This window comes from Hypanus sabinus, chromosome 13 (genome assembly GCF_030144855.1).
Source record: "Hypanus sabinus isolate sHypSab1 chromosome 13, sHypSab1.hap1, whole genome shotgun sequence".
In the NCBI taxonomy this organism is placed as follows: Eukaryota; Metazoa; Chordata; class Chondrichthyes; order Myliobatiformes; family Dasyatidae; genus Hypanus; species Hypanus sabinus.
In genome coordinates this window covers 56,713,448-56,739,828 of record NC_082718.1, presented here as the reverse complement: position 1 = coordinate 56,739,828, position 26,381 = coordinate 56,713,448, and the positions used below count along the sequence as shown (strand labels likewise).

General features: G+C 40.8%; 1 protein-coding gene across 1 annotated transcript in view; it reads left to right on the top strand.

Moving 5' to 3' along the window:
* Positions 1-26,381, top strand: part of st8sia1 (ST8 alpha-N-acetyl-neuraminide alpha-2,8-sialyltransferase 1) — a 55,483-nt gene that overhangs the window by 15,953 nt on the left and 13,149 nt on the right. Inside the window, exons 2-4 of the mRNA XM_059986786.1 lie at positions 8,385-8,529; positions 22,341-22,450; positions 26,176-26,268. Of these exons, the coding sequence (XP_059842769.1) occupies positions 8,385-8,529; positions 22,341-22,450; positions 26,176-26,268 (348 nt within the window). The remainder of the gene's footprint in view (positions 1-8,384; positions 8,530-22,340; positions 22,451-26,175; positions 26,269-26,381) is intronic.

The following is a 26,381-nucleotide window of genomic DNA, read 5'->3' as shown; positions in this document are numbered from 1 at the left end:
CTTGATTAGCCAGGGCATCAAAGGGTATGAGGTGAAGGTAGGGGAGTTAAGATGACTGGAAGAATTGGATCAGCCCATGATTGAATGGCAGAGCAGACTTGATGGGCCAAATGACCTACTTCTGCTCCTATGTCTTATGGTCTTACGGTTTTAAAATAATTTTCCAGGATGTTACTGAGCTAGATAGCCTGGGTTCTAAGAAGAGTCCGTATAGTCTTGTACTTTGCTCCCTGGAGCTTCGGAGGTGGAGAGATGACCTCAGAGGTTTGTAAAATCATGAGAGGCATAAATAGGGTGCATCGTTGCAATCCTTTTCCTGCAGTACGGGTCCAAAACTAGATGGCACAGGGTTAAATTGAGAGTGGAGAAAAGGGTATCTTTTTCACACATGGTGGTGAGTAAAGGAGGAAGCTGCCAGAGGAAGTGGTAGAGGTGAGTATAATTACAATAGTTGAAAGGCATTTGGACAATTACATGGATTGGATGAGGCTAGGGTGATATGGGTCATATAATATCTTTTTTTTTGTCTTGTACTATACTTCGCCACAAAACAACAGATTTCACGACATAAACCGATTGCTGCCATTGGTGGAAGCTGATTTGCGAGGCACGTTTTTCACACAACAGCAGGTAATTGTGTGAATCACACTGCCGAGAGAGGCTTTGGAAGCAGATATGATAGAAACATGTAAGAGGCATTAGGCATTTAGAAAAGTAAATGAACAGGCAAGAAATATGGACAATGTGCAGGCAGACGGGTTTAGTCATGATCAGCATAGACATTGTGGGCTGACGTGTCTTGCTGTGCTTGACTGATTTATGTGAATCAACCACTCCAATTCTTGCACCTTGTGCATTTCCGCTTTTTTTTGTGAGCTTCCTGATTACTGTTGCAGCCTCAAGTTCTAAGCTTTCCTGTCTGGAGCTCTCTGTCGAACAGTGCTCTTTCTAACCATCCTTTGTGATTAAGTTCTAGACATCTGCGGTAATATATCCTCATCATCCAAGTCTGTATAATAATGTTCCTACAAAGTGCCTTGGGACTCTAGTACTATACATTAATGACATTTATTTATAGGCAGCCTTTAATGATTACTCCACAAATCCGTATTTAAATGCTTTGAGGTTCCCAGCATCTGGTGAAATTTGGAGATGTTCCATTTGGTTTTACACTAATTTGTTGCTACTTCATTAATATCTTTTTGGAGGGACTATATTGGGGTATTTGCTGAGTCACCACCAATTTTCCTACCAAGAGAGATTCTTAAATAAAACTTGGAGGTTGATAAAGAAGTATCCAATAACAAAAACCACTTCGTAGTAAAAAGAAGAAACCAAAATGGGCCATAAACTTCAAGGATATTCCATTTCTCCATTGCAGAGAAATTTTGTCAATGAAGTTCTTCATGTTTGGGACAATTTTTTTTTGTTTAAAATGAATGATTTTTTGACTAGAAATCGTATCCAGGAAAACCCAAATGTAGGGCAAGCAGCTTCTGCCTTTGGAAAAGTTACAGAATGGTTTGTTTTGGGGTGTATTCCCAGGTGAAAGAGGCTACTGTCTGGAGAGAATGGTGGATAATGGGAAGTCTGAAGCATAACCTTAAGTGGATACGTTGAAGCATTTCATGTGTATGTCATATAACACAGAAACAGGCCCTTTGGCCCACCAAGTCTGGGTTCTTCGCCAATCAGATAGCATGGAAACAGCCTCTACACTGACTCCATGCCACCTTCAGCCACCCATTTACAGAAATCCTCCATTATCCCCATCATATTCTATCGTTCATCTTCACACTAGGAACAATGTAGTGGTAGATTGGGAGTGTAGCTAGGTCAATATGGTGATCCCTTGTGGTGCTGTGAAGGAACAAGGTGATAATGCTGAGCCTTTATAAGAGACTAGTCAGGCCACACTTGGCAGTTGAGAATATTGTCAATAGTTTTGGGGTCCCATATCTCAGAAAGGATGTGTTGTCACTGGCAAGAGTCCAGAGGAGGTTCTGGACGATGATTCTGGGAATGAAGGGGTTAACATATGAGTGTTTGGCAGCTTTGGGCCTGTACTCACTGGAATTTAGAAGAATGCCAAGGAGGGGGTGGGGGAGGATTTCATTGAAACTTATTGAAAGGACTAGATAGGGTGGATTTGGAGAGGATGTTTCCTATGGTGGGGGTTCCAGAACTCGAGGGCACAGCCTCAAAATTGAGGGGCAGCCTTTTAAGAGAGGAATGATAAAGAATTTTATTTTGGCCAGAGAGTAGTGAACACGTGGAATGCTCTGCCACAGGCTGTGGTGGAGGCCAAGTCCGAGGGTATATTTAAGGCAGAAGTTGATAGTTTCCTGATCAGTCAGGGAATTACAGGATAGGGCAAGAAGGCAGATGTATGGGGTTGAGTGGGATCCGGAATCAAGTATGCTGGAATGGCGGAGCAGACTTGATGGGCTGAATGGCCTAATTCTTCTCCTATGTCTTAGTTCTAATGTACAGCAGTCAGTTAACCAGTCAGCTCCCATATCTGAGGGAAGCTCGCGGAGGAACTCTTGGTCTGAAGGAGAATTTGTAAACTGCACACAGAGAGCACTGGAAGTCAGGATTGAACCTTGGTCACTGGAGCCATAAGCCAGTGCCACTTCACCATCAGCAGTGTTGCTGAGCTTTTGTCAGTGGGGTTTTGTGTGCATTGAATTGCACTGGTAGGTGGAGTGTGTAGCTAGGCTAATATGGTGATCCCTTGTGGTGCTGTGGAGGGTAGCAGAAGATGAGAGGCCTGCAGTCCGTGTCTGTCCACTGCCAGAGTCCTTCTGGGGTCAGAGCTATCCAGTGTTCTGGACAGGAATTGGGATGCTTCTCCCCCCCCAGGGTCTTGTGTTTCTTCCTCCCCTCCCCACCCCAACCCTGACTTCACATCTTTTTCTCTCCATTTCTAATGAAGGGTCTCGTCCCAAAATGTCAACTGCGCTCATTTCCATAGATGCTACCTGGCCTGCTGAGTTCCTCTAGTGCAGGGGTCGGCAACGTTTACCACTAAAAGAGCCAATATGGACCCATTTCCCACAGAAAAGAAAACACTGGGAGCCACAAAATGAAATAACACTGCATACAACGGGGTTTTTTTGCCTTTATGCTATGTATAAACAAACTATAATGTGTTGCATTTTTGAAATTGATGAACTCCTGCAGAGAAAACGAAATTACATTTCTGCATGCAACAAAAACATTTTGAACTCCGAAAAAAAGACGTTGGGTTGAAGGTTACTACATAGGTAGCCTACCTTGGATCGAAGAATTAAAAGAAAGCGCGCACTGGCGGGTGTCAGGCATTGGCAGTGGTGATGTATATTAATAGCGATAAAAAACACGTTGTAGCGGTGTAGCGCTACACGCAGCGCTAAAATAAAGACTGCAGTCAAAGGTAACTTTATTCGAACTAAATAGCCTTGCTTTTAAGCCTCCCTCAACCCAGCCCCCATGGACGCAGATGCTGCAAAAGACGCGTACTCACAAACCCCCGTAGGCTATCTCCCTTAGCCGGAATGCTGGCTAATTGTGAGGAAATGTGTCGCCACACTTGATTGTACAAGATCACCATAATCTTCAAATTTAGAATTACATTTCAAAAGCTAACAAACTAACATAAAATACATTTTAATTAAATACTGACCAATTATTTCCCAAAGCCACAGGGAGCCGCAGCACAGAGGTGAAAGAGCCACAAATGGCTCGGGAGCCGCAGGTTGCCGACCCCCGCTCTAGTGTTTTGTGTGTGTCATCCTGACTCACATTTTTCTGTCTCTGCTGATGTTACCTGACCTGCAAAATACTTACAGTTGCTGCGTTAAGTATCTGTCAGCTTTTTCCTCTCTCCTCTGAGGCAGGTATAACTTCATTTGTCTCCATGAAGTTATACCTTCCTCGGGTGGATTAGGTGCAATTTAAAAAGCCTTCACCACCCTCTCTCAGCTAGCACTACCACCACGTCCGACATCCTGGACCCTGCTGGCCTCTAACCTTCGTCACACGCAGTCTTTCTTCTCACCGTCCATCCCCCTTTCCTGCAATTGAGAAAGCCTGCTTCCTTCTAAATCTGATGAAAGGTTTATGGACAGAAATGTCAGCTCTTTTCCTCTCTCACAGATGCTGCCAAACATCTCCAACGTTTTCTACTTGTTCCATTTTAGATATCCAGCAATTGCAGTCTGCTTGCCCCTTACTAACTTTGTGCTCTTTGGTGAAATAATCTATCAACCACCCCCAGGTTACAAATGCTCAAATATGGAAAAGCACAACATGGAAACGAGCTCCTGTTATAGTGAATTCAGAAATCCTACATACATACTACGTTTGATCTTACAAACTGCTGAGCTAGTTTCCTGCCTCCACTTCTAGTCATTGTTATTTTTTAAAATCAATTTTATGTACTTTTGTTACCTTTCATTACAATGCTGTGGAGTTACAGTCGCAAGAGGTGATTCTTGTATGTTTTCTGACTTACGGCTTAAATAGACTGATGGACTTCCGTAAAAACAACCCTTTTGTTACCCGGGGCTTCTTGTCGAGTGTTGATGGAGAAATGTGATTGACACTGTTGTAGACTTGCCAAGCTGATTGACAAACATCCACGTGGGATTAAAAGGCGGAAATGAGTGAATGGCAAACCAACTAAGTGGTGGCACACTGAGAGTCATGGTGAATAGTTGATTTTCAAACTAGAGAAATGACATTTTGCTGCTGCGGGATATCCTTGAGCATCACACACAAAATGGTGGTGGAACTCGGCATCTATAGTCGACATTTAAGGCTGAAACCCTTCATCAGGACCTGGTGTTGGGATCTGATGAAAGATCTCGGCTCAAAGCATCCACTTTTTGTTCCTTCCATAGATGCTGCCTGGACTTTTGAGTTCTTTTTGTCTGGCTCAGGAGTTCTGTGATTTTGTTAATGGCATCAGAAGTGCGCCGTTTATGTGTAATTTAGACACATAATAAGCAGCGAGGAAGATGTCCACAGGCACTGGGAGACTGTGGATTGGTCACCTGTATTCAGAAACGGAGTAGGTGGATGGTTGAACTGAAGAAAGACAGGGAATCTGAAATTTGTATAATCTGTCTTTTTGCATACCGTAAATTCCGGTGTATAAGCCGAGAACTTGGCCCTAAATTTTGGTCCTAAAATTAGGGGGTCAGCTTATACAGAGGGTGCCAACTTTGGAAAAACAAATACACGGAAGATAGGTCGTATTCATTGGCTGTTTTTGAGTCAAATTGGTTCCACTGTCGATGCATGAATTCTTTGGTTTGTGTAAACTCACATCTAGTGGCTAGAGCATGGAGATCAAACCACTGGGGATGACTGCAATGTCTATATTTTCAGCTTTCAATGCTGCTTTTGTCTCACCTGACAACTGTGCTTCAAACATGTCCCTGACAAGTAGCAACTTTTCCTTCCTGACACCTTCGATGCCACACCTCTTTAACCCACTTCAAGCAACCCGCTTCATCCATCCAGCAGCGTTCTTGAACATAAACAACACCCTGCAGGAATTTTCTGAGCAATCTTTGTTTTTTGTCTCAACACAAGATCACATCTATTCATAAATCGGGTGCACCAACTTCTCGCAGCTTTGAAATTTTTGCTGTCCTCGCAGTGTTTTTCGTTCCATTTCAACGCTTGAACTCAAATCATTTCTCTGGTAACCATGTATCCAGACGATCGCTGGTGATTCACCTACTCTAAAACATTTTCTTCCAGTTCTGGCCACTGGCATGTTATCCCATGATTTGCACATTTCATCTTTGGCATTTCCCTCAACATGCTCTTTGCCTTTCTCCACTCTCTCTCGTTTACACTAAACTTCTTAGCAGCTACAGAATTATTTGTTCCTTTAGCAAAACCAACACCCTTCAGCTTGAAACCAAATCATATCGCAATTGTTTTAATCTTTTGTACATGATGGTCGCAAACTCAATACTGAGTATACGTACTGATCCTCCCACCCCATCATATGTTTTAACAAGATTATGATGGGCGCTAAATGGTTTCATGGGGGTTACATTTCATTGGAAACCTAATCCAAAATTTCTCTCCCTGATTTATTTATTAAGAATTCACCTATAACACTCTACAATGTGTAGGCCTGTTTTCTTAGTAGGTACTAGTTCACAATATTTCCAGGGTCCAGATCCAGCAAAGCTGAGTACCGGCATGTGATAACTTGTGATCTTTTCTGGTTAAATCAAAAACCTCTACAAAAGGGGTCGGCTTATACAAAGGTAACATGAAAAGGTCACTTTTTTAACCTTGAAAATGGGGTGTCAGCTTATACTCCGGGTTGGCTTATACCCCGGAATATACAGTACTTATTGAAGATTTTGCAGTCCATTAAAAAAAAATCTTTCTTGTAGGTTTGCTCTCATAACTTTCTTTTTCCTCTCTTGAGCACTTAGTCTTTTTTTTGCCAGATTTAAGCCTGCTTGTACTCCTTGGACCTACTACATTTTCCGATAACTTCCCTCTGGAGACTAGCAGAGGAGATGGTTCCTCTGGATCCAATACTATCCTTCACTTGTTACTGTCATGCATTAGTGTAGGCATCTATTTCTTCCAAATCAATGTTTATTATTTAGAGATGCAGCACGATAACAGGCCCTTTCTTCTTTTTTTTTGTAATTTTTTTTATTGAAGTTCATCATCAAGCAAACATTTCCATAAGATGTATTTCAGACATTGTACATATATATCATATAATCATATATATCACAAATCTCCACAAAGTATTTATCTGAAGTATATACTTATAGAAAAGAGTGGAAAGAAAAAACAAGCAAAAGGAAAGAACTATGTACAAGTAGGGAGTGATCTTTTTTTTTACAACAGATTCATTGATTTGTGAGAATAAAATCAGGCCTATGAGGCATTATGTAGTTAAACAATTTTTCCCAGTATGAATCAAATTGTTCCAAAAAAGGCCCTTTCAACCTAGTTACACTGGTGACCAGTTCACCGACTAACCTGTAGGTCTTTAGAGCGTGGGATGAAACCAGAGCACCCAGAGGAAACTCACACAATCACAGGGGGAATGCACAAACTCCTTACAGAAATGAACCTGGTCTGCTGGCTCTGTAATAGCATTACACTAACTGCTACACTACCGTGCTGCCCATGTAGACGTGGGATTGCTGTGATCCTACTTTGTAAACAAGCATGTAGCACGTAATGAGTCCTCCAGTCACTAGTGCAGCTGCTTTTCAAAGGCAGGTTGGAAAACTAGCTAGAACTGCCTTAAATCAGTTGTTACATTCCTCACAGACCTAATATAACACATGAAGGGATCTAAGCTGACTACAGTATGTGATGTGGCCTTAGACTTGAGGCAATGCATGAAGGATTTAAAACTGCTTCTCTTTCTTGTATATCTTGAACATATCTCAGCCTGAAAGGGGATCTTAAACCTGATATAATGTGTGAGGGCTCACACTGGTACGGTGTTTAAAAAGGTCGTATAATTAGAGTATCATGTAGAGGCGAAACATACTCTTCAGGAGGACAGAGTTGCGGAATACAAAGAACAGATGAGGGAAGAATTCCTTTAGCCAGAGAGTGGTGAATCTGTGTAATTCATTGCCACAGAGGCCAATTCATTGGGTATATTTAGAATAGAGGATGTTATGTTCCTGATTAGTCAGGGCATCAAAGATTACAGGGAGAAGGCAGGAGGATTGGGCCTGAGAGGGATAATAAGTCAACACTGACGGAATGGCAAAGCTGACCCGATGGGCTGAATGGCCTAAAGCTGCAAACTCCACGTCGTCAGCACCTGAAGCCAAGCTTGCTGGAGGTGTAATTCAGTGTTTCTGGGTTCTTAATTGCAAGAACTTTAATCCTTGTGTTTCTACTCAGGCCAGATTAATTGTACTGGAAGTACTATTCATTTTTAAGGACTAATTATTATTGCTTAAGCTGCACTGCATTTCCCCTTTAACACTGTATTTAGTCACGATGAAGGGCTCAGCACCAAAAGCCAGCTGTTTATTGCTCTCCATAGATGCTGCCCGACCTACCAAGTTCCTCCAGCGTTTTGGGGTGTGGTCCCCTTTAGCGTTGTTGCTTTCTCTGTTACAGATAAATGGAAAGTACTTCCACAATTCAAAGGTGCAGCCCTGATACCCTCCTTCAATTTTGGTGTCTCATTAACTGCACCACCTTCCTTTGACTTTCCTTCCAATATTTGTGCGTTTGTAGAAAGACCTTGTTGCTTCCTGTTAACTTAACAACTTGCAATACAGCCCATGTCAGAAGCACAAAATTGTCAGAGCGGTTGTCTGTTCGTCACTTTGAGATTTTCCATTTAAAATGCACCTTGTTTTTTTTTACCCCCTTAGGCAACTACTGCAGCAATGCTGTGATACACAGAGGCTTTTTGCAGTAACCAAGTTGAACTCTCCAATGGGAAAGAGCCTTTGGTTTGATGGAGAGTTCCTCTATTCGCTCGCTATCAACAAGGAAATCTTCTCCATGTTTCCTCAGGTTAACTATCTTTAACTACTCTTATTGCTTTTGTGAGTGAGGGATTGCTTGTGTGGAGGCTTTGGAGAGGGCTCCGAGGAGATTTACCAGGATGCTATCTGGACTAGAGAGCATGGCTTATGATGACAGATTGAACAAACCAGGGTTTCCTCTTTGCAGCAAAGGAGGATCAAAGGTGACTTGATAGAGGTGTACAAGATGATAAGAAGCTTTGATGAAGTGGAAAGCCAGAGATTTTTTCCCAGGGCAGAAATGTCTAATATGAGGGGGCATCGTAGGAGGAAAGTATAGCGGAAGTGTGAAAGGTAAATTATTTACATAGTCTGGTGGATGTGTAGAATATTTTGCCAGGGTGGTGGAAGAGGCAGATCAATTATAGGTATTTAAGACACTCTTAGACACATGGATGATAGAAATATGTATTTAGTTATTGAGATACACTGTGGAATAGACCCTTCGAGGCACACCCCCGGTTTAGCTCTAGTATAATCACAGGACCAGTTAACCTACTAACTGATCCGCCTTCGGACTGTGAGAGGAAACTGCAGTGCTCGGGGGGAAACCCATGCAATCCACAGGGAGGACATACAGACTCCTGTATCAACAGATAATGTTGATGTTGAAATTGGACTCTGATCTCTGATGCCCCGAGTTGCAGCAGAGTTCTTCTTACCATTACGTTTCCATGGCAAAAAGGAAGACTGTGTAGAGGAGGAAGGTCAGGTTGATCCTAGAGTAGGTTAAAAAATCAGCACAACATAGGAGCCCAAAGGGCCTTTATTGTCCAGTAGTGTTGTATGTTCTATGTCAGCCATGGTAGTGCATGTGAAGCCCATCTAGTGTGGCACGTCAGGTTTTAAACCTGGCACATAGAGTATTGATGCCCAAGAGAAGAGAAACAAAAAAATTAATCATAGTATGCACGGAAAATGTATTTATAATCATGCAGGTTACTCATTTGGTAATATTATCAACAGTGAATGGTCTTTCCATTATGTAAAATGTGATTGAATCATATTGTACAGCAAACCCTTCAGCCCACCATGCATATGATAACCATTATGCCTATCTCTACTTAACCCACTTGCCTGCATTAATTCCACATCATTTATTCATGTACCTCTCCAGTTACTTTTTCTTAAATATTGCTACTGTTTCTGCTTCCACCTCCATTTCTGGCCGTTCATTCCAGATACCAAATACTCTCTGCGAAAAATTTAGCTCTCAGGTGATCTTTAAACCTCTTCCCTTTAACAAACCTGTGCTGTCTAGTTTTAGACACACCTAACAGACTGGCTGTCTACCCTATTAGTGTCTCCATATACCTCTATCATGTCATCTCTCAGCAGGGAAAAGCAGCCTATCCAATCTCACTTTATCACTCAAGTCCTCTAATCCATGTAACTTTCTCATTAATATTTTCTGGTCTCTCTCTAGCTTAATCCCTCATTCCTATAGTGCAGTACTGAGAATGACACATAATATTCCAGTCATGGCCTGACCATTGTTTTATACTTGTAAACTGATGTCCCATCTCCTGTAATCAGTGCCTTGGCTGATGAGGAAAAGCATACTAACTGCTTTCTTCACCACCCTGTCCACCTGTGATGCTACTTTCAGGGAGCATTGGACTTGTACCTCAACACCCCTGTCACTACTTTCGGATATGGCTTGAATGTGGAGAGAGAGAAACACTAAAGTGGGTTGATGGTTCACAGACTTTAATGTGAACAGGATTTTAAGGAAGAAAAAACAAAAAATGCCAGGCAAAATAGGGCTGTTACTAAAACTCCCAAATGGACAACTACATGCCAACACCGTGGCCGAAAAGAATATCTGAATATAAAAGGATTACTGCTAGTCTTCAGGGCCAGTTGACTTGACAGTCCACTTACTCAGGCAAGGCTGAATGCAAGCAGGCAGCATAATGTTGCTGTGCTTTGCTCGTCTTGACAAGTGCTGCAATGAAAAGAAGGGAGTTAAATACAGCCATAATGAAATAATAATTAGCTGGCAAATACATATTCATTAGTGCAATTGCCAGATCTGCTGCTCAGCCTATCTCCAGGGGCATGTGGACCCTGCGGCCAAGTCCGTGATTATGACAGGGACTGTGCCCGCTGGAAGTCCCAGATGAGCTCCTTGTCTGAGATGTCCTTCGCCAAGATTCAAGAATGTTCTTCAGGACCAAACCCTTCCCATTCCACAAGGTTCTGGACCTTAACACGTACCTGATGAGATGCCAGGATGTGCCACACCATATAGACCAGGGAACCATCTAGCAAGTGGAGAGGAGGGGGAGGTAAGGTGACTGGGGCCAGGGGAGAGGAAGTAACGGGCTTGAGCTGAGAAACATGGAATACTGTGTGGATCTTCTGTGATGCATTCAAAGGGGGACATACCCATAGAAGATGATTGGAGGATACTGTGGGCGATCTCTGCCCAAACCAATTGGGAGCTCCAGGATGTGGGGTTGGAAAAGTCAAGGCAGCTCAGAGTTGTCTCCAACTCCTGGTTCACTCTGGCCATTGGATTGGGGGTGGAAACCAGACGAGAGGCTGGTTGTAGCTCCTACAAGAGAGCAGAAAGCCTTCCAAAAGTGGGAAGTGAACTGTGGTCCACAATCAAGCATGATGTTGTGAGGAAAGCCGTGGAGCCTGAACACGCGTTGAACCATGAGTGTGGCAGTCTCACCAGCTGATGGGAGCTTGGGGAGGGCAATAAAGTGGGCAGCCTTGGAGAATCGATCCACGATGATCAAAATGGTGGTGTTTCCATCAGATGGGGGCAGCCCAATGATGAAATCTACTGAGAAGTGGGACCAGAGGTGGTGGGGCACAGGCAGTGGACATAACAGACCCATAGGATGCTGGTGTGACATCTTGCTTTGGTGGGTCAGTCAGACACGAGGTTGTGGACATCCTGGGTCACCAAAATTATCTCTTAATAAAATCAATTGTCTGTAGCTTATCCCCTACCTCAGTGGTCCCCAACCACTGGGCCGCAAAGCATGTGCTACCAGGCCACGAGCAAGCGATAGGATTTGGTGATATGAAATGATACGAGTCAGCTGCACCTTTCCTCATTCCCTGTCATGCCCACTGTTGAACTTGAAGACATGCGAGGTCATTATCCAGGCGAGGTCGTCAGTTGGTCACTAACCTACAATTATTTGATGAGTAAAAAAGAACGTCGCTTGAGAGTTACTTTGGAAGAGGTGGTAGGGGACATAAAAGGTGATGATAACACAGAGACAGCTGAGCTGAGACCGCAAAAAAAAAGCTTCCTTCAACAGAAAATACGACGAGTCGTACATAAAATATGGCTTTAATGCGACCGGTGATTGGCATGCTTGAAGCCCCCTGTGTGTGATATGTGGAGACAAGCTGTCTAATGAGGCAATGAAGCCCTCAAAACTGCTTCAGTACCTTGAGTCCAAGCACCCTGCACTTAAAGACAAACCCATTGAGTTTTTTGAGCGGAAAAAACATGAGCAAGCGGGACAGAAGCAAGTGCTGAGAGCCACCAGCTCCACAAATGCTGCTGCTCTGAGAGCTTCGTACTTAGGGGCTAGCCGTGTTGCTAAGGCTAAGAAGCCTTTCACTGTTGGTGAAGAATTGATTCTGCCTGCTGCCAAGGACATGTGCCGTGAACTGTTGGGAGAGGCTGCAGCTAACAAGGTGGCACCAGTTTCTCTTTCAGCTACCACAGTTTCAAGGAGAATCGATGACATCGCGGAGGACATCGAAGCCCAACTGTTGGAACGGCTTAACGAGTCACCATGGTATGCTATCCAGGTCGACGAGTCTACCGATGTCAACAAGGCAATACTGCTGGTTTATGTGCGATATATATTTCAAGATGATGTGCACGAGGATATGTTGTGTGCACTGCCGCTGCCAACTAACGCAACTGGGGCAGAACTATTCAAGTCTTTGAATGACTACACGCCAGGCAAACTGGACTGGTCATTCTGTGTTGGAATATGCACAGACTGGGCTGCAGCTATGACTGGATGGCTGTCTGGTTTCACTACCCGAGTCAAAGAGGTTGCTCCTGAATGCCAGTCTACTCACTGTGTCATACACAAGAAAATGCTGGCTAGCTGAAAAATGTCACCTGATCTTAACAGCCTATTGAGTGACGTTGTTGAAGTTATCAATCACATCGCAGCAAAAGCCCTTAACTCACGTCTGTTTGAGCAGCTTTGCGAGGAAATGGATTCAGTGCACAAACGCCTTCTCTTACACACTGAGTCAGGTGGCTATCAAGGGGGAGAACCCTGGCCAGGGCTTTTGAGTTAAGAGAGCCGCTACAGAGATTTCTTTCAGGGAAAAAGTCACCACTGACAGCACACTTCAGTGACGAGGAGTGGATAGCAAAACTCACTTATCTGTGTGACATCTTCAACCTGCTCAGTGAACTCAATTTGTCACTTCAGGAGAGAATGACAACTGTCTTCACATTGGCAGATAAAGTGTCTGCTTTCAAAGCCAAACTGTGAGGACAGCGAGTGGACAGGGCATATTTAACATGTTCCCAACATTAGCTGGGATTTTGGGAGAGACTGAGGCTGCACCATCCTTCTCACAGCTGGTGCGTGATCACCTATCTTCACTGTTGACAGAATTCGAGCGTTACTTCCCAACCACAAATGACTCGAGACGTGCAAAGGAATGGGTTCGTAACCCATTTGTGAATGTCCCCGGTGAATCATCCATGTCAGTGCGAGACGAAGATCAACTCCTCGGGCTTGCAAGTGACGGTGGGCTGAACAGTATGTTTGACAACATCTCTGCCAGCATTCTGGATCAAAGTCAAAGCTGAATATTCTGAGATAGCCACAAGAGAACTGAAAACGTTGCTTCCATTTCCAATATCATATCTCTGTGAAGCGGAGTTTTCTGCAATGAATGCAACGAAAACTAAATTGCGGAATATACTGGACATAAGGAACCCCTTCGAGTATGACTGTCTCCCATCAGCCCTCGATTGGACAGTCTTGTTGCAGGGAAACAAGCCCAGGGCTCCCACTGATTCACCGATATTGGTGTGTTGCAATGATTTTATATGTTCATACGGGGAAAATATGCGCTGTGTTTAATATCCAAATGTTACTTAAAATGTTATGATGCTATTGACTTATAATTGACTTATCACTATATTCATGTGAGGAAAATATGCGCTGTGTGTTTAATATTAAATTTGTTAGATAAATCCTTTTAGAAACAATATTGAGTGTATTAGCCACTTATAAGTGATTTATCACCTATATTCCGGTTGTGATTTACACCCCCACTACCAGTCAGCAGTGCAAAAAAGGTTGGTAACCCCTGCCCTACCTGACCAATGAAATCTCAGGGCCAAGGTCAGCTGCTCTGTCCCAGCTGGGGCCATCTTTGTATGGTCGAGACTTGCTGTCGCTATTTTCGGATACGGCCCAAGTGAGGGGAGAGAGAGAGAGAGACACACTAAAATGGGTCGATGGTTCACAAACTTTAATGCAAACAGGATTTTAAGGGAAAAGAAAATAATAAATGCTAAACTAAACAAATTATGTCAACACTGCAGCTGAAAGGAATATCTAAATATAAAACGCACACCGCTAGTCTCCAGCGTCCAGTCAACTCGATAGTCCACTTTCTTAGGCAAGGCTGAATGTAATCAGGCAGCAAAATGTTGCTGTGCTTTGCTCAAGTCTCGACAAGCGCTACAACAGAAACAGGGAGTTAATGAAATAATAATTGGCTTACATATGCATATTCACGCGCAATTGTCAAATCTGATGTGCAACCTGCCTGTGGGGGCACATAGACCCGGCAGCCAAGGCTGGATTTGTGACAGTCCCTCTGGTCGGCAGCACAGCCCAGGTCACTGCTGTTTATTCTGTCTGCCCCACCCTGGTTTAACTTCCCAAAATGTTATCAAGTTACACTTGTCTGAATTAAATTGAATCTGCCATTTCTTTGTCCACTTTCCCAGCTGACATTCTTCACTTATTACCACCAATTATGGTGCCACTGCTGCATTTTCTAATCATGCCACTTACATGCTTATATATATATCTATAGAGAGAGAGAGAGAGAGAGAGAGCTCCCAGTTCCAATCCCTGTGGCACACCACTGGTCACAGGTCTCTAATCTGAAAAACAAACTCTTCAAACGACCACCCTTTGCCTCCCACCAAGCCATTTTTCTATCCAGTCCGTTAGCTCGCCCACTATCTAATCTATTCTAAATAGTTGGACCAGCCTACAAAGCAGGACTTAGCAAAGTCTATACAGATAGTGTCTACCACCCTGCCCTCATCAATCCTCTTGGTCATCTCATCAAAAAAAATCTATCAAATTTGTGAGACATGATCTCCCACATACAAAGCCATACTGACTCAGCTTAATCAGTCATTACCTTTCCGCAGGCAAGTGAATTCTGTTTCTCAGAATCTCTTCCAGCAACTTTCTCATTGCTAATGTAAGGCTTACTGACTTGACCAGCTTAAGGAAGTTGTAAACCAAATACAGTTATGTGAGGTTCTTACAACTGATCTGGGAATTAAAGAAATCTTAAACCTGGTTCAGACTTCATCAGGGAGTTTAAACTTGACATACGATTTGAGAAACCTTTAACTATTCATGCAGAAACTTAATCCAATGTAATATTTGACAGATTTTATAAAAACTTGGATAGAATAGACAGATATATAAGTCAGCGGGAGACGCTCATGGAGTGAGTACTGTTTTAGATTCGCTCCATAATCTTTACTTTTTTTAACCTTTGATCACCCTTATCCAACTTATTTTGAACTACACCAAAAGATTCTTGCTATTTTTTTGGAATTATCGTTAAGAGTTTATTGTGAATTTTTGAAGATATGCAAACAGAAATGTCTCTTAGATCTAAAGGACGAGAACCTGGGCGCAACCCGAATGGTAATGGAAAGAAGCAAGCTCATCCGCAACGCACTGAATTAACTTATGAACTGTTTATGGAGGTTTTGGATAAAAGATTTGATGAACTACAACAAATTTTTAAACAAGATATAAAGGCTTTTCAAGATTATATGGTTAAGACGGATTCAGTAATTAACCAGCAGCAAGTTCTCATCGTATCTCTGCAAGAAGACGCTCGGAAACGAGATTTGACAATTGAAAAATTGCAACAGGATTTAATTTCGACCACTAAATTGGTGGAAACTCTTAAAAGCCAAGACTTTGAGAATCGGTCCAGAAGACAGAACCTACGTATACTCAGTCTCCCAGACGGCATAGAAAAAGACGACCCTTCAAAATATTTTGCTCAACTTTTAAAAGATGCGTTCCCGTCGGTTTTTTCAAATAACCCTCCGTTACTTGATCGCGCACATAGAATTTGGCGTCGATCATCGAGTGCTCCAGCTAAACCTTCGGTTGTAATTGTCCAGTTTCATTATGTACATGACAAAGAACAACTTATTCGTGCGGCTCGGCGGGTAGGATGGTTAAATTTCAAGATTACTATTTCCATTTGGTTGAAGATTTTAGTCCTGAAGTTATGAAGAAAAGGCTTCTTTTTAAACCTCTGATGTCTGAATGCTATGAGAAAAATCTAAAACCTGCGCTCTTATACCCCGCAAAGCTTAGAATCTCTCCGCCGAATGCTCCACGCCAGGTTTTCCTTTCTACATCTGAAGTGAGAAGTTATCTGGAGGAGAACTTCCCTACTGCTACAGACTCTCATCTCTAATAAATGAGTGATTCTGATCCTGTAAGATGGTTTTCGATTCCTCAAACCAGATTTAGTCTCTGGTTATTGGTGTAGGTTTATCCTATACTTTATATTTAAGTTAAAGTGTGTTTTTGTCATATTAATCGCTCTGTTTTATACACTTTAACCATTATACTATATTCTTGTCTATTATTTTTGTTCCTTCGAAGGTGTATTTTTAACCCTTTGAAGGTGAATTCTTTTTTTATTAAGATGGTGGTTTTTTGAAAAATATTTTTTTGGTTTTGTTTAAGATGGCGGTATTTTTTTTCTCTCTTGTCTTCTTCCTACAATGCATCGCTTATCATAGTTTAAATATGTTTTGTTTTGTCTGGGTTATAACCCGAGTTTTAAGCTTTTAGTGATAATATTCTTTTTTTTATAACTAAGTATATTAAGAAGTGTGGTTTTAGTATAGTGATCATAATTTTTAAGGTCGGGGTGTTTTTTTTAGTATATATCCTTTATATACGGAGTGGTCTTCTGCTGATATGGGGGTAGGATTAGTCTTATCTTTTCCTTTTTCAAGCCACAATTTGGCTTTTTTTCTTTTTCTTGTGGGGGTGGGGGATGGTCTGTTCTCTAATTTTATTTTTCTTTTACTAGTTTGTTTTAGTTTTTTCATTTGGTCTGTTTTTGAACTTCAAATATGTCTATGATGTCGTCACTTCCGGGTCCGCTCTTTATTTTTGTTCCTCTTCCGGGTGCATGAGTTTAAAATCTGGTTAACCCTTTTTATACCAAAGGGTTGATTTTAGAATTATCGCTCAGACCATTAATTTTGTGTCTTGGAATACTAATGGTTTAAACGATCCGATTAAACGAAAGAAGATTTTCAAAGTATTCCAAAGACTTAATGCTCATATTATTTTTGTTCAAGAAACTCATGTGAGGAAGGAGGACAAATATCGCTTTTTTAGGTCTTGGTGGGGTCAACAGTATCATTAGAATTCGAATGCCAAAGTAAAGGGAGTTTTAATTTTTATTGACTCCTCTACTGCATTTGTTCAACACGATATCTTTTCGGATCCTAATGGTAGATTTTTGTTAATTACGGGTTTACTTTGTAATAAAAAGGTTGCTATGGTTAATGTTTATGCTCCAAATGTGGATTGTCCTGATTTTTTTAAGTCCTTATTTACTTCTTTACCTAACCTAAATGAAGATAAGTTAATAATGGGTGGTGACTTTAATTGTTGTTTAAATCCTTTGATGGATAAATCTTTATCTATTCAGACTTTACCCAATAAGGCAGCCACTTGTATTAACTCCTTTTTGTCTGATAATGGAGTTTTTGATATTTGGAGATTTCGGCATCCTGACGATGAAGAGTTTTCTTTTTTCTCACATGTTTATCATTCTTATTCTAGAATTGATTTTTTTTATTGACTCTTGTTTTATTCCATCGGTAATTGGCTGTAATTATGATATTATAGCTATCTCTGACCATGCTCCATTAAAACTTTGTATTAAATTTACGGATATAGCTTCTAATGTTAGGCAATGGCGATTTGACTCTACCTTACTGCAAGATCCGGACTTTATTAAATTTATGAAGGAACAGATTGATTTCTTCTTTTCAACTAATTCCACGGATGATATTTCTTGCGGAACACTTTGGGACACTTTTAAAGCGTATATACGTGGACAGATTATCTCTTACTCTGTTGGTTTGAGAAAACACATTAAGAAGGAAACTCTTTTATTGGTCGATAAAATTAAAGAGATTGACAAGAAATATTCGATCACTCCTAGTATGGAGCTTTACAAACAAAGGGTTGAACTTCAGACGGAACATAGTTTATTACTTACATCTCCAATTGAAAATCAATTAATGAAAACCAGATCTGATTTTTATATACATAGTGATAAATCAGGTAAACTGTTAGCTAGTCAGTTGAAGAGTGCTTTGGTTAATCGTCAAAACACTAAGATTCGTCAGCAGAATGGGGATTTGACAGTTTACCATGATGAAATAAATAAGTCATTTCATGACTTTTATACCTCCCTGTATCAATCTGAATTCCCACAGGAATACCATGTGTGATTTTCTTGGGAAATTGAATTTTCCAAAATTATCATCCGATGATCTTTCAATATTAGATACTTCTATTACGGATGCAGAAATCAAAGGAGTTATTTCCCCAATGAATTCTGGGAAAGCACCAGGTCCAGATGGGTATACAGTAGAATTTTTAAAATGTTTTTCCGCTACTCTTTCTCCTTAGTTATGCAGGGTTTTTGAGGAAGTGATTAGATTGGGGAATTTGCCACAATCTTTTTATAGAGCTTCTATTTCTTTAATACTGAAGAAAGATAAAGACCCTACTGACTGTGCATCCTATAGACCAATATCCTTTTTGAATGTAGACTCCAAGATCTTTTCCAAGTTACTGGCATCCAGGTTGGAGAAGGTTTTACCCCAAATTACTTTGGAAGATCAAACCGGTTTTATTAAAAATCGCTATTCTTTTTTCAATGTTAGGAGATTACTGAATATTGTCTATACTCCTTCACATAGCTCTTCAGAATGTGTTATTTCTTTAGATGCAGAGAAAGCATTTGATAGAGTTGAGTGGCCTTACTTATTTAATGTGTTGGGGAAGTTTAATTTTAGTCCGACATTCATTTCCTGGATTAAACTGATTTATCACACTCCAGTAGCCTCAGTGTTTACTAATAATCAAAGATCTCCCTTTTTTCGTTTATTTCGGGGCACTAGACAAGGCTGTCCTCTTAGCCCATTACTATTTAACATTGCTTTAGAACCCTTGGCAATTGCCATCAGAGAATTACAGGATATTTTGGGTATTAATCGTGGGACAGATATTCATAAGTTATCTTTGTATGCAGATGATTTATTATTATTCATTTCTAACCCTGAGAAATCTATTCCAGCAGTTCTATCATTGTTGGCTCAATTTAGTGAGTTTTCTGGGTATAAGTTAAATCTTAATAAGAGTGAATTGTTTCCTTTGAATAGACAGGTCCCAATTTATGGAAATTTACCTTTTAAGTTAGTTAATGACTCTTTTATTTACTTAGGGATTAAAATCACAAAAAATCATAAAGAATTATTTAGGTTTAATTTTTTACCCTTAATTGCTCAGATTAAAGGTTTGTTTACTAAGTGGTCACCATTATCTTTATCTCTGATAGGTAGGATTAATGCTATTAAGATGGTTATTTTACCTAAGTTTTTATATATTTTTCAAGCGGTACCAATTTTTATTCCGAAATCTTTTTTTTACTAATGTTGATTCAAAAATTTCCTCGTATATATGGCAGAATAAAAATCCCAGGTTAGGTAAAATATACTTACAGAAGACAAAGAAGGAAGGTGGGTTAGCATTACCTAATTTCAGATTTTATTATTGGGCAGTTAATATTAGATATTTGTTATGTTGGTTGAAAGACTGGGATGGATCTTCTGGCCCTCATTGGGTGAGTTTCGAAATTAAATCGGTACCAGGTTATGCTCTGGGTTCTATTTTAGGGACTTCTCTCCCTTTTGCTCTTTCTAAATTGCCGAAACGAATTGACAACTCGATAGTTAAACATACTTTACGTATATGGTTTCAATTTCGGAAATTTTTTGGGTTGACTAAATTCGTTTTAAATATTCCTATTGTATGTAATTGTTTTTTCCACCCTTCAATTATAGATCAAGCTTATTCGGCTTGGAAAACTAAGGGATTACTAAGATTTTCTGATTTATTTTTGGACAATTGTTTTATGTCTTTTGAGCAATTATCTAATAAATATAATTTGCCTAGATTTAATTTTTTTTGATATTTACAGATTAGGCATTTTTTAGGTACTGTACTTCCTACGTTTCCAAATTTTGTGTCTTCAGATATTTTGGAGAGTTTGTTTGAATTAAACCCTTTTCAAAAAGGGCTTATATCAAAACTTTATAATATAATTATGAATACATTCAGAGCCCCTTTATAAGATAAAAATGATTGGGAAAGAGAGCTTAATCTTATTATTCCTATTGAGAATTGGGATAGAATTCTTCAATTAGTTAATACATCTTCTATATGTGCCAAACATTCATTAATACAATTTAAGGTAGTACATAGGGCCCATATGTCCAAGGATAAATTAGCTCACTTTTATTCTTATATAAATCCTATTTGTGATAGATGTCAATTTGAAACTGCGTCTTTAACTCATATGTTTTGGTCATGTCCGCTTTTGAAAAATATTGGAAAGATATTTTTGATATTATCTCTGCTGTATTAAACATCGATTTACAACCCCATCCTATTACTGCAATTTTTTGTTTACCAATGATGGACTTACTGCATTTATCTTTTATCTTCTTCCGCCTGTCGAATGATTGCATTTCACACTCTGATGGCGAGAAGATCTATTTTGCTGAATTGGAAGGAAATTAATCCTCCCACTGTATTTCATTGGTTTTCTCAAACTATGTTATGTTTAAATTTAGAAAAAATTAGGTGGTGTATTTGATACCTATTAAATTTGAAAAGATATGGAGACCATTTATTCAATATTTTCATATGATGTAATATGACCCTGTTCCAGGCTTATTTGATTTTCCAGCTTTAATCTTATTTATGTTGAGAGGATCGGAGTTCATGACACTGATGATTATGTACTCTTGTGAGATATTATAGACAGCCCTTTTTTTGTTTTTTCCTTTTCTAGATTTTCTTTTTTTTTTCTTTTTTTTCTTCTTTATTAGTTATTAGATTAGTAGGTTAGTTATTTTTGCATATTATTTTTTTTCTCTTTTTTCTGTTTTTTTTTCTATATTATATATTAGGTAATACCTAGATTTACCTTGTTCATACATATACTGCATGGTTCATGTTTTGGGAAAACTCATTTATATTGTAATTATTGCTTATGTATTCTTTCATGTGCAATGGGAATTTGTATGTTTGTATTCCCTATATTAATATATCAATTGTATTTTGTACTTATTATTAATGATAATAAAAAGATTGAAAAAGAAAGAAAGAATAGACAGATATTAGACGCTGCAATAGATGAAGGATTGTAAACTTGATGTGGGTCGGAGAGAGCCTTAATCCCAATAGAATATATGAAGACATCTTAACCCTACCAAACAGATGAAAGTCTTGCACCTGGTGAGAACCCTGCATAATGCGCAAGAGATTTTAAAAGTTTGTTTAATAAAAGAAAGTATCTCAAACATGGTATATAGTATATGATGGGGTTTAAATGTTGCAAAAAGGATCATAAATGAATTCGCTATTACAAATTGTCCCATGATTAGGCTGGGGTTATATCGGAGCTCGCTGGGCAACGCGGCTTGAAGGACCGAAACAGTCTGTTCCACGCTCTATCTCAGTAAACAACTAAACCTGGGAGAGTGTAGGGCAGCAAGGTAGCACAGCTATTAACATAACACTATTGCAGGGCCAGTGAGCGGGTTTAACTCCTGCTGTCTGTCAGAAATTTGTACAGTCTTCCTGTGACCACCCGGGTTTGTAGGTCAGGCGGTCTCATGGGTGTAATCGGGCAGCATGGACTCGTTGGGCCAGCAGGGTCTGTTACTGTGCTGTTTCTCTAAATAGGAAATAAATACACTGAAAGTGAATTGCAAACTTGGTCTGATGTATGAAGGGATGTTAAACCTGAAACGATGCAAATGGAAGTGTAAATCTCCGACCATCCATCCAGGTCACAATCCTGTCGAGTTTGCTGGTCTTTACAGTGGGGTAGTTAAGAAGGCTGGAATAATGCTGGAGGAATGTTAAAACAATCACAGTTTTTGGAAGGATCTTATCTTGTCTCTGTAAAAGTGACCAAGGGACTCAAATAGCAAGTAGAGAGATGAAGAATTCCAAGTCTGTAAGAGGGACTTAAGATCTGGAATGGTGCTGATCTTGCCTCTGGTATGAAGTACGAGGGATCATATAGCCAGAGCACTGTACAGAGAATTACCTGTATAAAGCCTTGTCTAGTGAATGATGAACCTTAAAGCATGGTAAAAATAAGAACTGCAAGGACTTGAATCACAAGGGACATGAAAGATACGCCGCAATGACCAGGTTTCTTGTCTGTTGCTAGGATACACCGTTCCAGCTGCCATTGAAGAAGTGTTCAGTGGTTGGAAATGGCGGAATTTTGAAGAAGAGTAATTGTGGCAGCTTAATCGACAAGGCGGACTTTGTCATGCGGTAAGAGGACTTTTTGATGCCCCTTATCTAGTCTGTGGTTAGATATTCTACTTCCATGCACGAGCTTCTGCTGGAGGAATTTAGCAGGTCAGGCAGCATCTATGTAAACAGACAACATTTGGGGCCGAGAACCTTTATCAAGACCAGAAACCAGAATGAGAAGGTGGGTGGGAAGGGGAAGGACTACAAGTTGGCAGGTGTGGGTAAGTGGGTGATGTCGAATGGTGTGTGATATGTAGAAAAGTAAAAGGCCGACGAAGGAATCGGATAGGAGAGGACAGTGGACTGTGGAAGGAGGTGGAGAACCAGAGGGAGGTGATTGACAGGTCATGAGGGCATGGGAGGGGAAGAGAACAGGTGAGATCAGAAACTGATAAAGAAGAAATATTAGAGGAAACTATTTGAACAGTGAGGTTTCCTTCTCACAGCTCTGACCCCTGGGGAGGAAGGTCATACCATAATCCACCCATTGCTGCCTCTGATACTGGTGTTGTGTACTATTCAGCTAGGCTAGTGGTCGCCTACCCGTCGATCTTTGAGACTTTCCCAGTAGATCCCGGGGGAAAAGAAAAGGAAAATGCGCACCAGGCAGAAAAGACCGGAAGTAAAACACCGAAACAGCTCTCTGCAGCGGGAGCACCGCTACATCACCATTATCCTAATTGGCATCAACCTATCTTTATAATGCTCACATTACAACACTTCTCCCCCTTTAAATTCCAACATTCCCCAAAGAAAAAGAACTGGGAAACAAAAACTGTGGTGTCATTAGCTTGCGTACCTCTGAAACTTATACCAGTGTCTCAGTAAAAGTTTACCCATACAAAACACCTGAAAAACGTGGCAGATTCAACATTCAGTCCAACAAAGGAAACTGTCCTTTCAAATATTCAGTCTGTCAGGAGGTTTGCGAGGGCGCTGTGCTGCAACAGATGAAAATTATTAAATCTAAGTACAGGAGCTGTCTTACTGACGGACACCTCACAGACTGTCTCAAACTGGCTGTCTGTAGCTATGAGCTAAATTTCAGGGAACTAGCTGAAAGTATTCAGCCCCAGTCATCACATGGAGTGCAACAGTCAATTTTTATCCATTCATTTTTTGTGTTGAAATAAAATTAAATAATGAAACGTAGAATTAAAGGTGTTGTAATGTGAGCATTATAAAAACAAGTAACACCAATTAAGATAATGGTAACATAGCAACACTCCCGCTACAGAAAGCTGCCTGCAAAGAGAGACTGCTCCCGGGACTGCGGGGCTCCACTTCTCCGCAGTCCCTTCTGCCCGGTGTGCATGCATGTGTCTAAACAACTTAGTAGGTCGATCTTGCCTTTCACTAAGGCCGAGGTAGGGGATCTTGGGCTTAAAAAGGTTGGCAACCACTAAGCTAGGCTGTCTAATATACAGTAACAAAGTCAGAAAGGATCAAGTTATTGACACATTTATTGTTTTAATTGCAAGCGAAGCTACATCCAGACATAATGTCAGAAAATAGCTTAACTCTTATAACTCAAACAAACTACTTTAATACTTTTTACAGAGAACAGTAATCGGGTTGTTTCATTCCATAACATTCCTCTGTAAGTGGACGTGTGGAAGATGTTTCCAATTGTGAGGGAGTCTTTAGAGCAAGAGAGCTTAGCCTCAAAATAGAAGGATGTGGGTGTGTGTGTGTGTGTATGTATGTGTGTATATATATATATATATATATATATATATAGAAGGATGTGGGTGTATGTATGTGTGTGTGTGTGTATATATATATAAAATATAGTGAGGCAATGTTCATGGGTTCAATGTCCATTCAGGAATCTGATAGCAGAGGGGAAGAAGCTATTCCTGAATCATTGAGTGTGTGCCTTCAGGCTCCTGTATCTCATTCCTCTCATTCCTGATGGTAGCAATGAGAAGAGAGTATGTGCTGGATGATGGGGGTCCTTAATGATGAATGTTGCCTTTTTGAGGCACCGCTTCCTGAAGATGTCCAGGATACCGGGGAGGCTAGTGCCCACGATGTAGCTGACTGAGTTGACAACTTTGTGCAATTTCGATCCTGTGCAGTGGCCACACCCCATACTAGACAGTGATACAACCAGTTAGAATGCTCTCCACAGAACACCTGTGGATATTTGCGAGTGTCATTGGTTATGTACCAAATCTCCATAAACTCTTAATGAAATATAGCCGCAGTCATGCCTTCTTTGTCACTGCATCGATGTGCTGGGCCCAGAATACATTTTCAGAGATGTTGACACCCAGGAACATGAAATTGCTTGCCCTTTCCACTTCTGATCCCTCTGCGAGGGCTGGTGTGTGTTCCCTCGTCTTAGTCCACAGTCAATTCTTTGGTTTCATTGATGTTGAGTGCAAGGTTGTTGCTGTGATATCACTCAATTAGCAGATCTTTCTCACTCCCATCACCAAACCTTCTCGTCACCATCTGAAATTCTGCCAACAATAGTTGTGTCATCAGCAAATTTATAGATGGTATTTGAGCTGTGCTTAGTCACACAGTCATGGGTGTAGAGAGAGTAGAGCAGTGGGCTAAGCACACACCCTGAGGAGCACCAGTGTTGATTGTCAGCAAGGTGGTGATGTTATTTTCGAACTGCACAGACTGTGGTCTCCTGGTGAGGAAGTTGAGGGTTCAGTTGCAGAGGGAGGTACAGAGGCCCAGGCTTTGGAGGTTTTTGATCAGACCTGTGGAAGCAAAATTATATTTAAAGCTGCAAGTTGATCGGCTGTTGATTAGTGAGGCTGTCAAAAGTTACAGGAATAGGGCTGTAGAATGGTGTTAAGAGTGAAAGTAATTTGGCCATGACTCGTTGGGCAGAATGGTTTTCTGCTTCTTTGTTGGTTCAAGAACATGATAGTTGTACGAAAGTATCTGGTCCTGAACATGTTTCATGTTTCTACACCTCCTGCCTTATGGTAGCAGTGAGAAGATGGGGTGACCCAGATGGTGGGGTTGATGCCCCCTTCTTCAAGCAGAGCCTGTTCTAGTATTAGTTATTTCTGGGTTAAAGATACTGGCTGTGTATCAATGCCTCTCATAATTTTACAAACTTCTGATGGTTCTCCCGTCAGCCTCCGCCATTCCAAAGAAAAGAGCCATCATTTATCTGACCTCCCCTTGTAGCAGGTGCCCTCTAATGCAAACAGTATTCTGGTATACCTCTTCTGCACACACTCTAAATCCTGCACATCTCTTCTACCAGAATTGAAGTTGGTATTCCAGGTGCGGCCTAAAGCTGCAACATGACCTCTGACCATCAAACTCAGTGTCTCAACTAATAAAGGCAAGTATGTCATGCATCTTCTTTACCGTCCTATCAACTTGATGGCCACTTTCAGGGAGCTATGGACTTGAACCCCAAGATCCCTCTTGTTTTCACTCCGGTCCCATAGGCATTGAGGTAATGATGGGCATCTACTAACTCTGTCACTAATGGGGCTGAAGATAGCGTAGGCTGGTGCATGCCTTCTATCTCTCACACAGAATGAACATGCCAATGCACTACAGTAGCATCCTAACATCTAAGTCAGGAGGGTAAAATCCCATTTTACTCATGTGCTGTTTTATAAAATAGAACACTGTGTGTACAAAAAGCATAATGTAGTGTAATACATGATTGAAGTTTTAGTCCTGTCGGGGAGTTTGTGAGTAAAGATGAAACAGATGTGGACTGTAAGCTGACAAGTGCACCTTTTGTCTCTGTACAGCTGCAACCTCCCCCCTCTCTCCAGTGAATACACCAGTGATGCTGGCTACAGAACACACCTGGTGACTGCAAATCCAAGCATCATTGAGAAAAGGTACAGTAGAAAATGCGTTCGTCCAAAGCAGAAATTAATTCAAGGACAGAGACAAAGTCTTGTTCATTTCCCCTCCCTGCACTGTTATACACCAGGTCATTCTGTTACTTGGT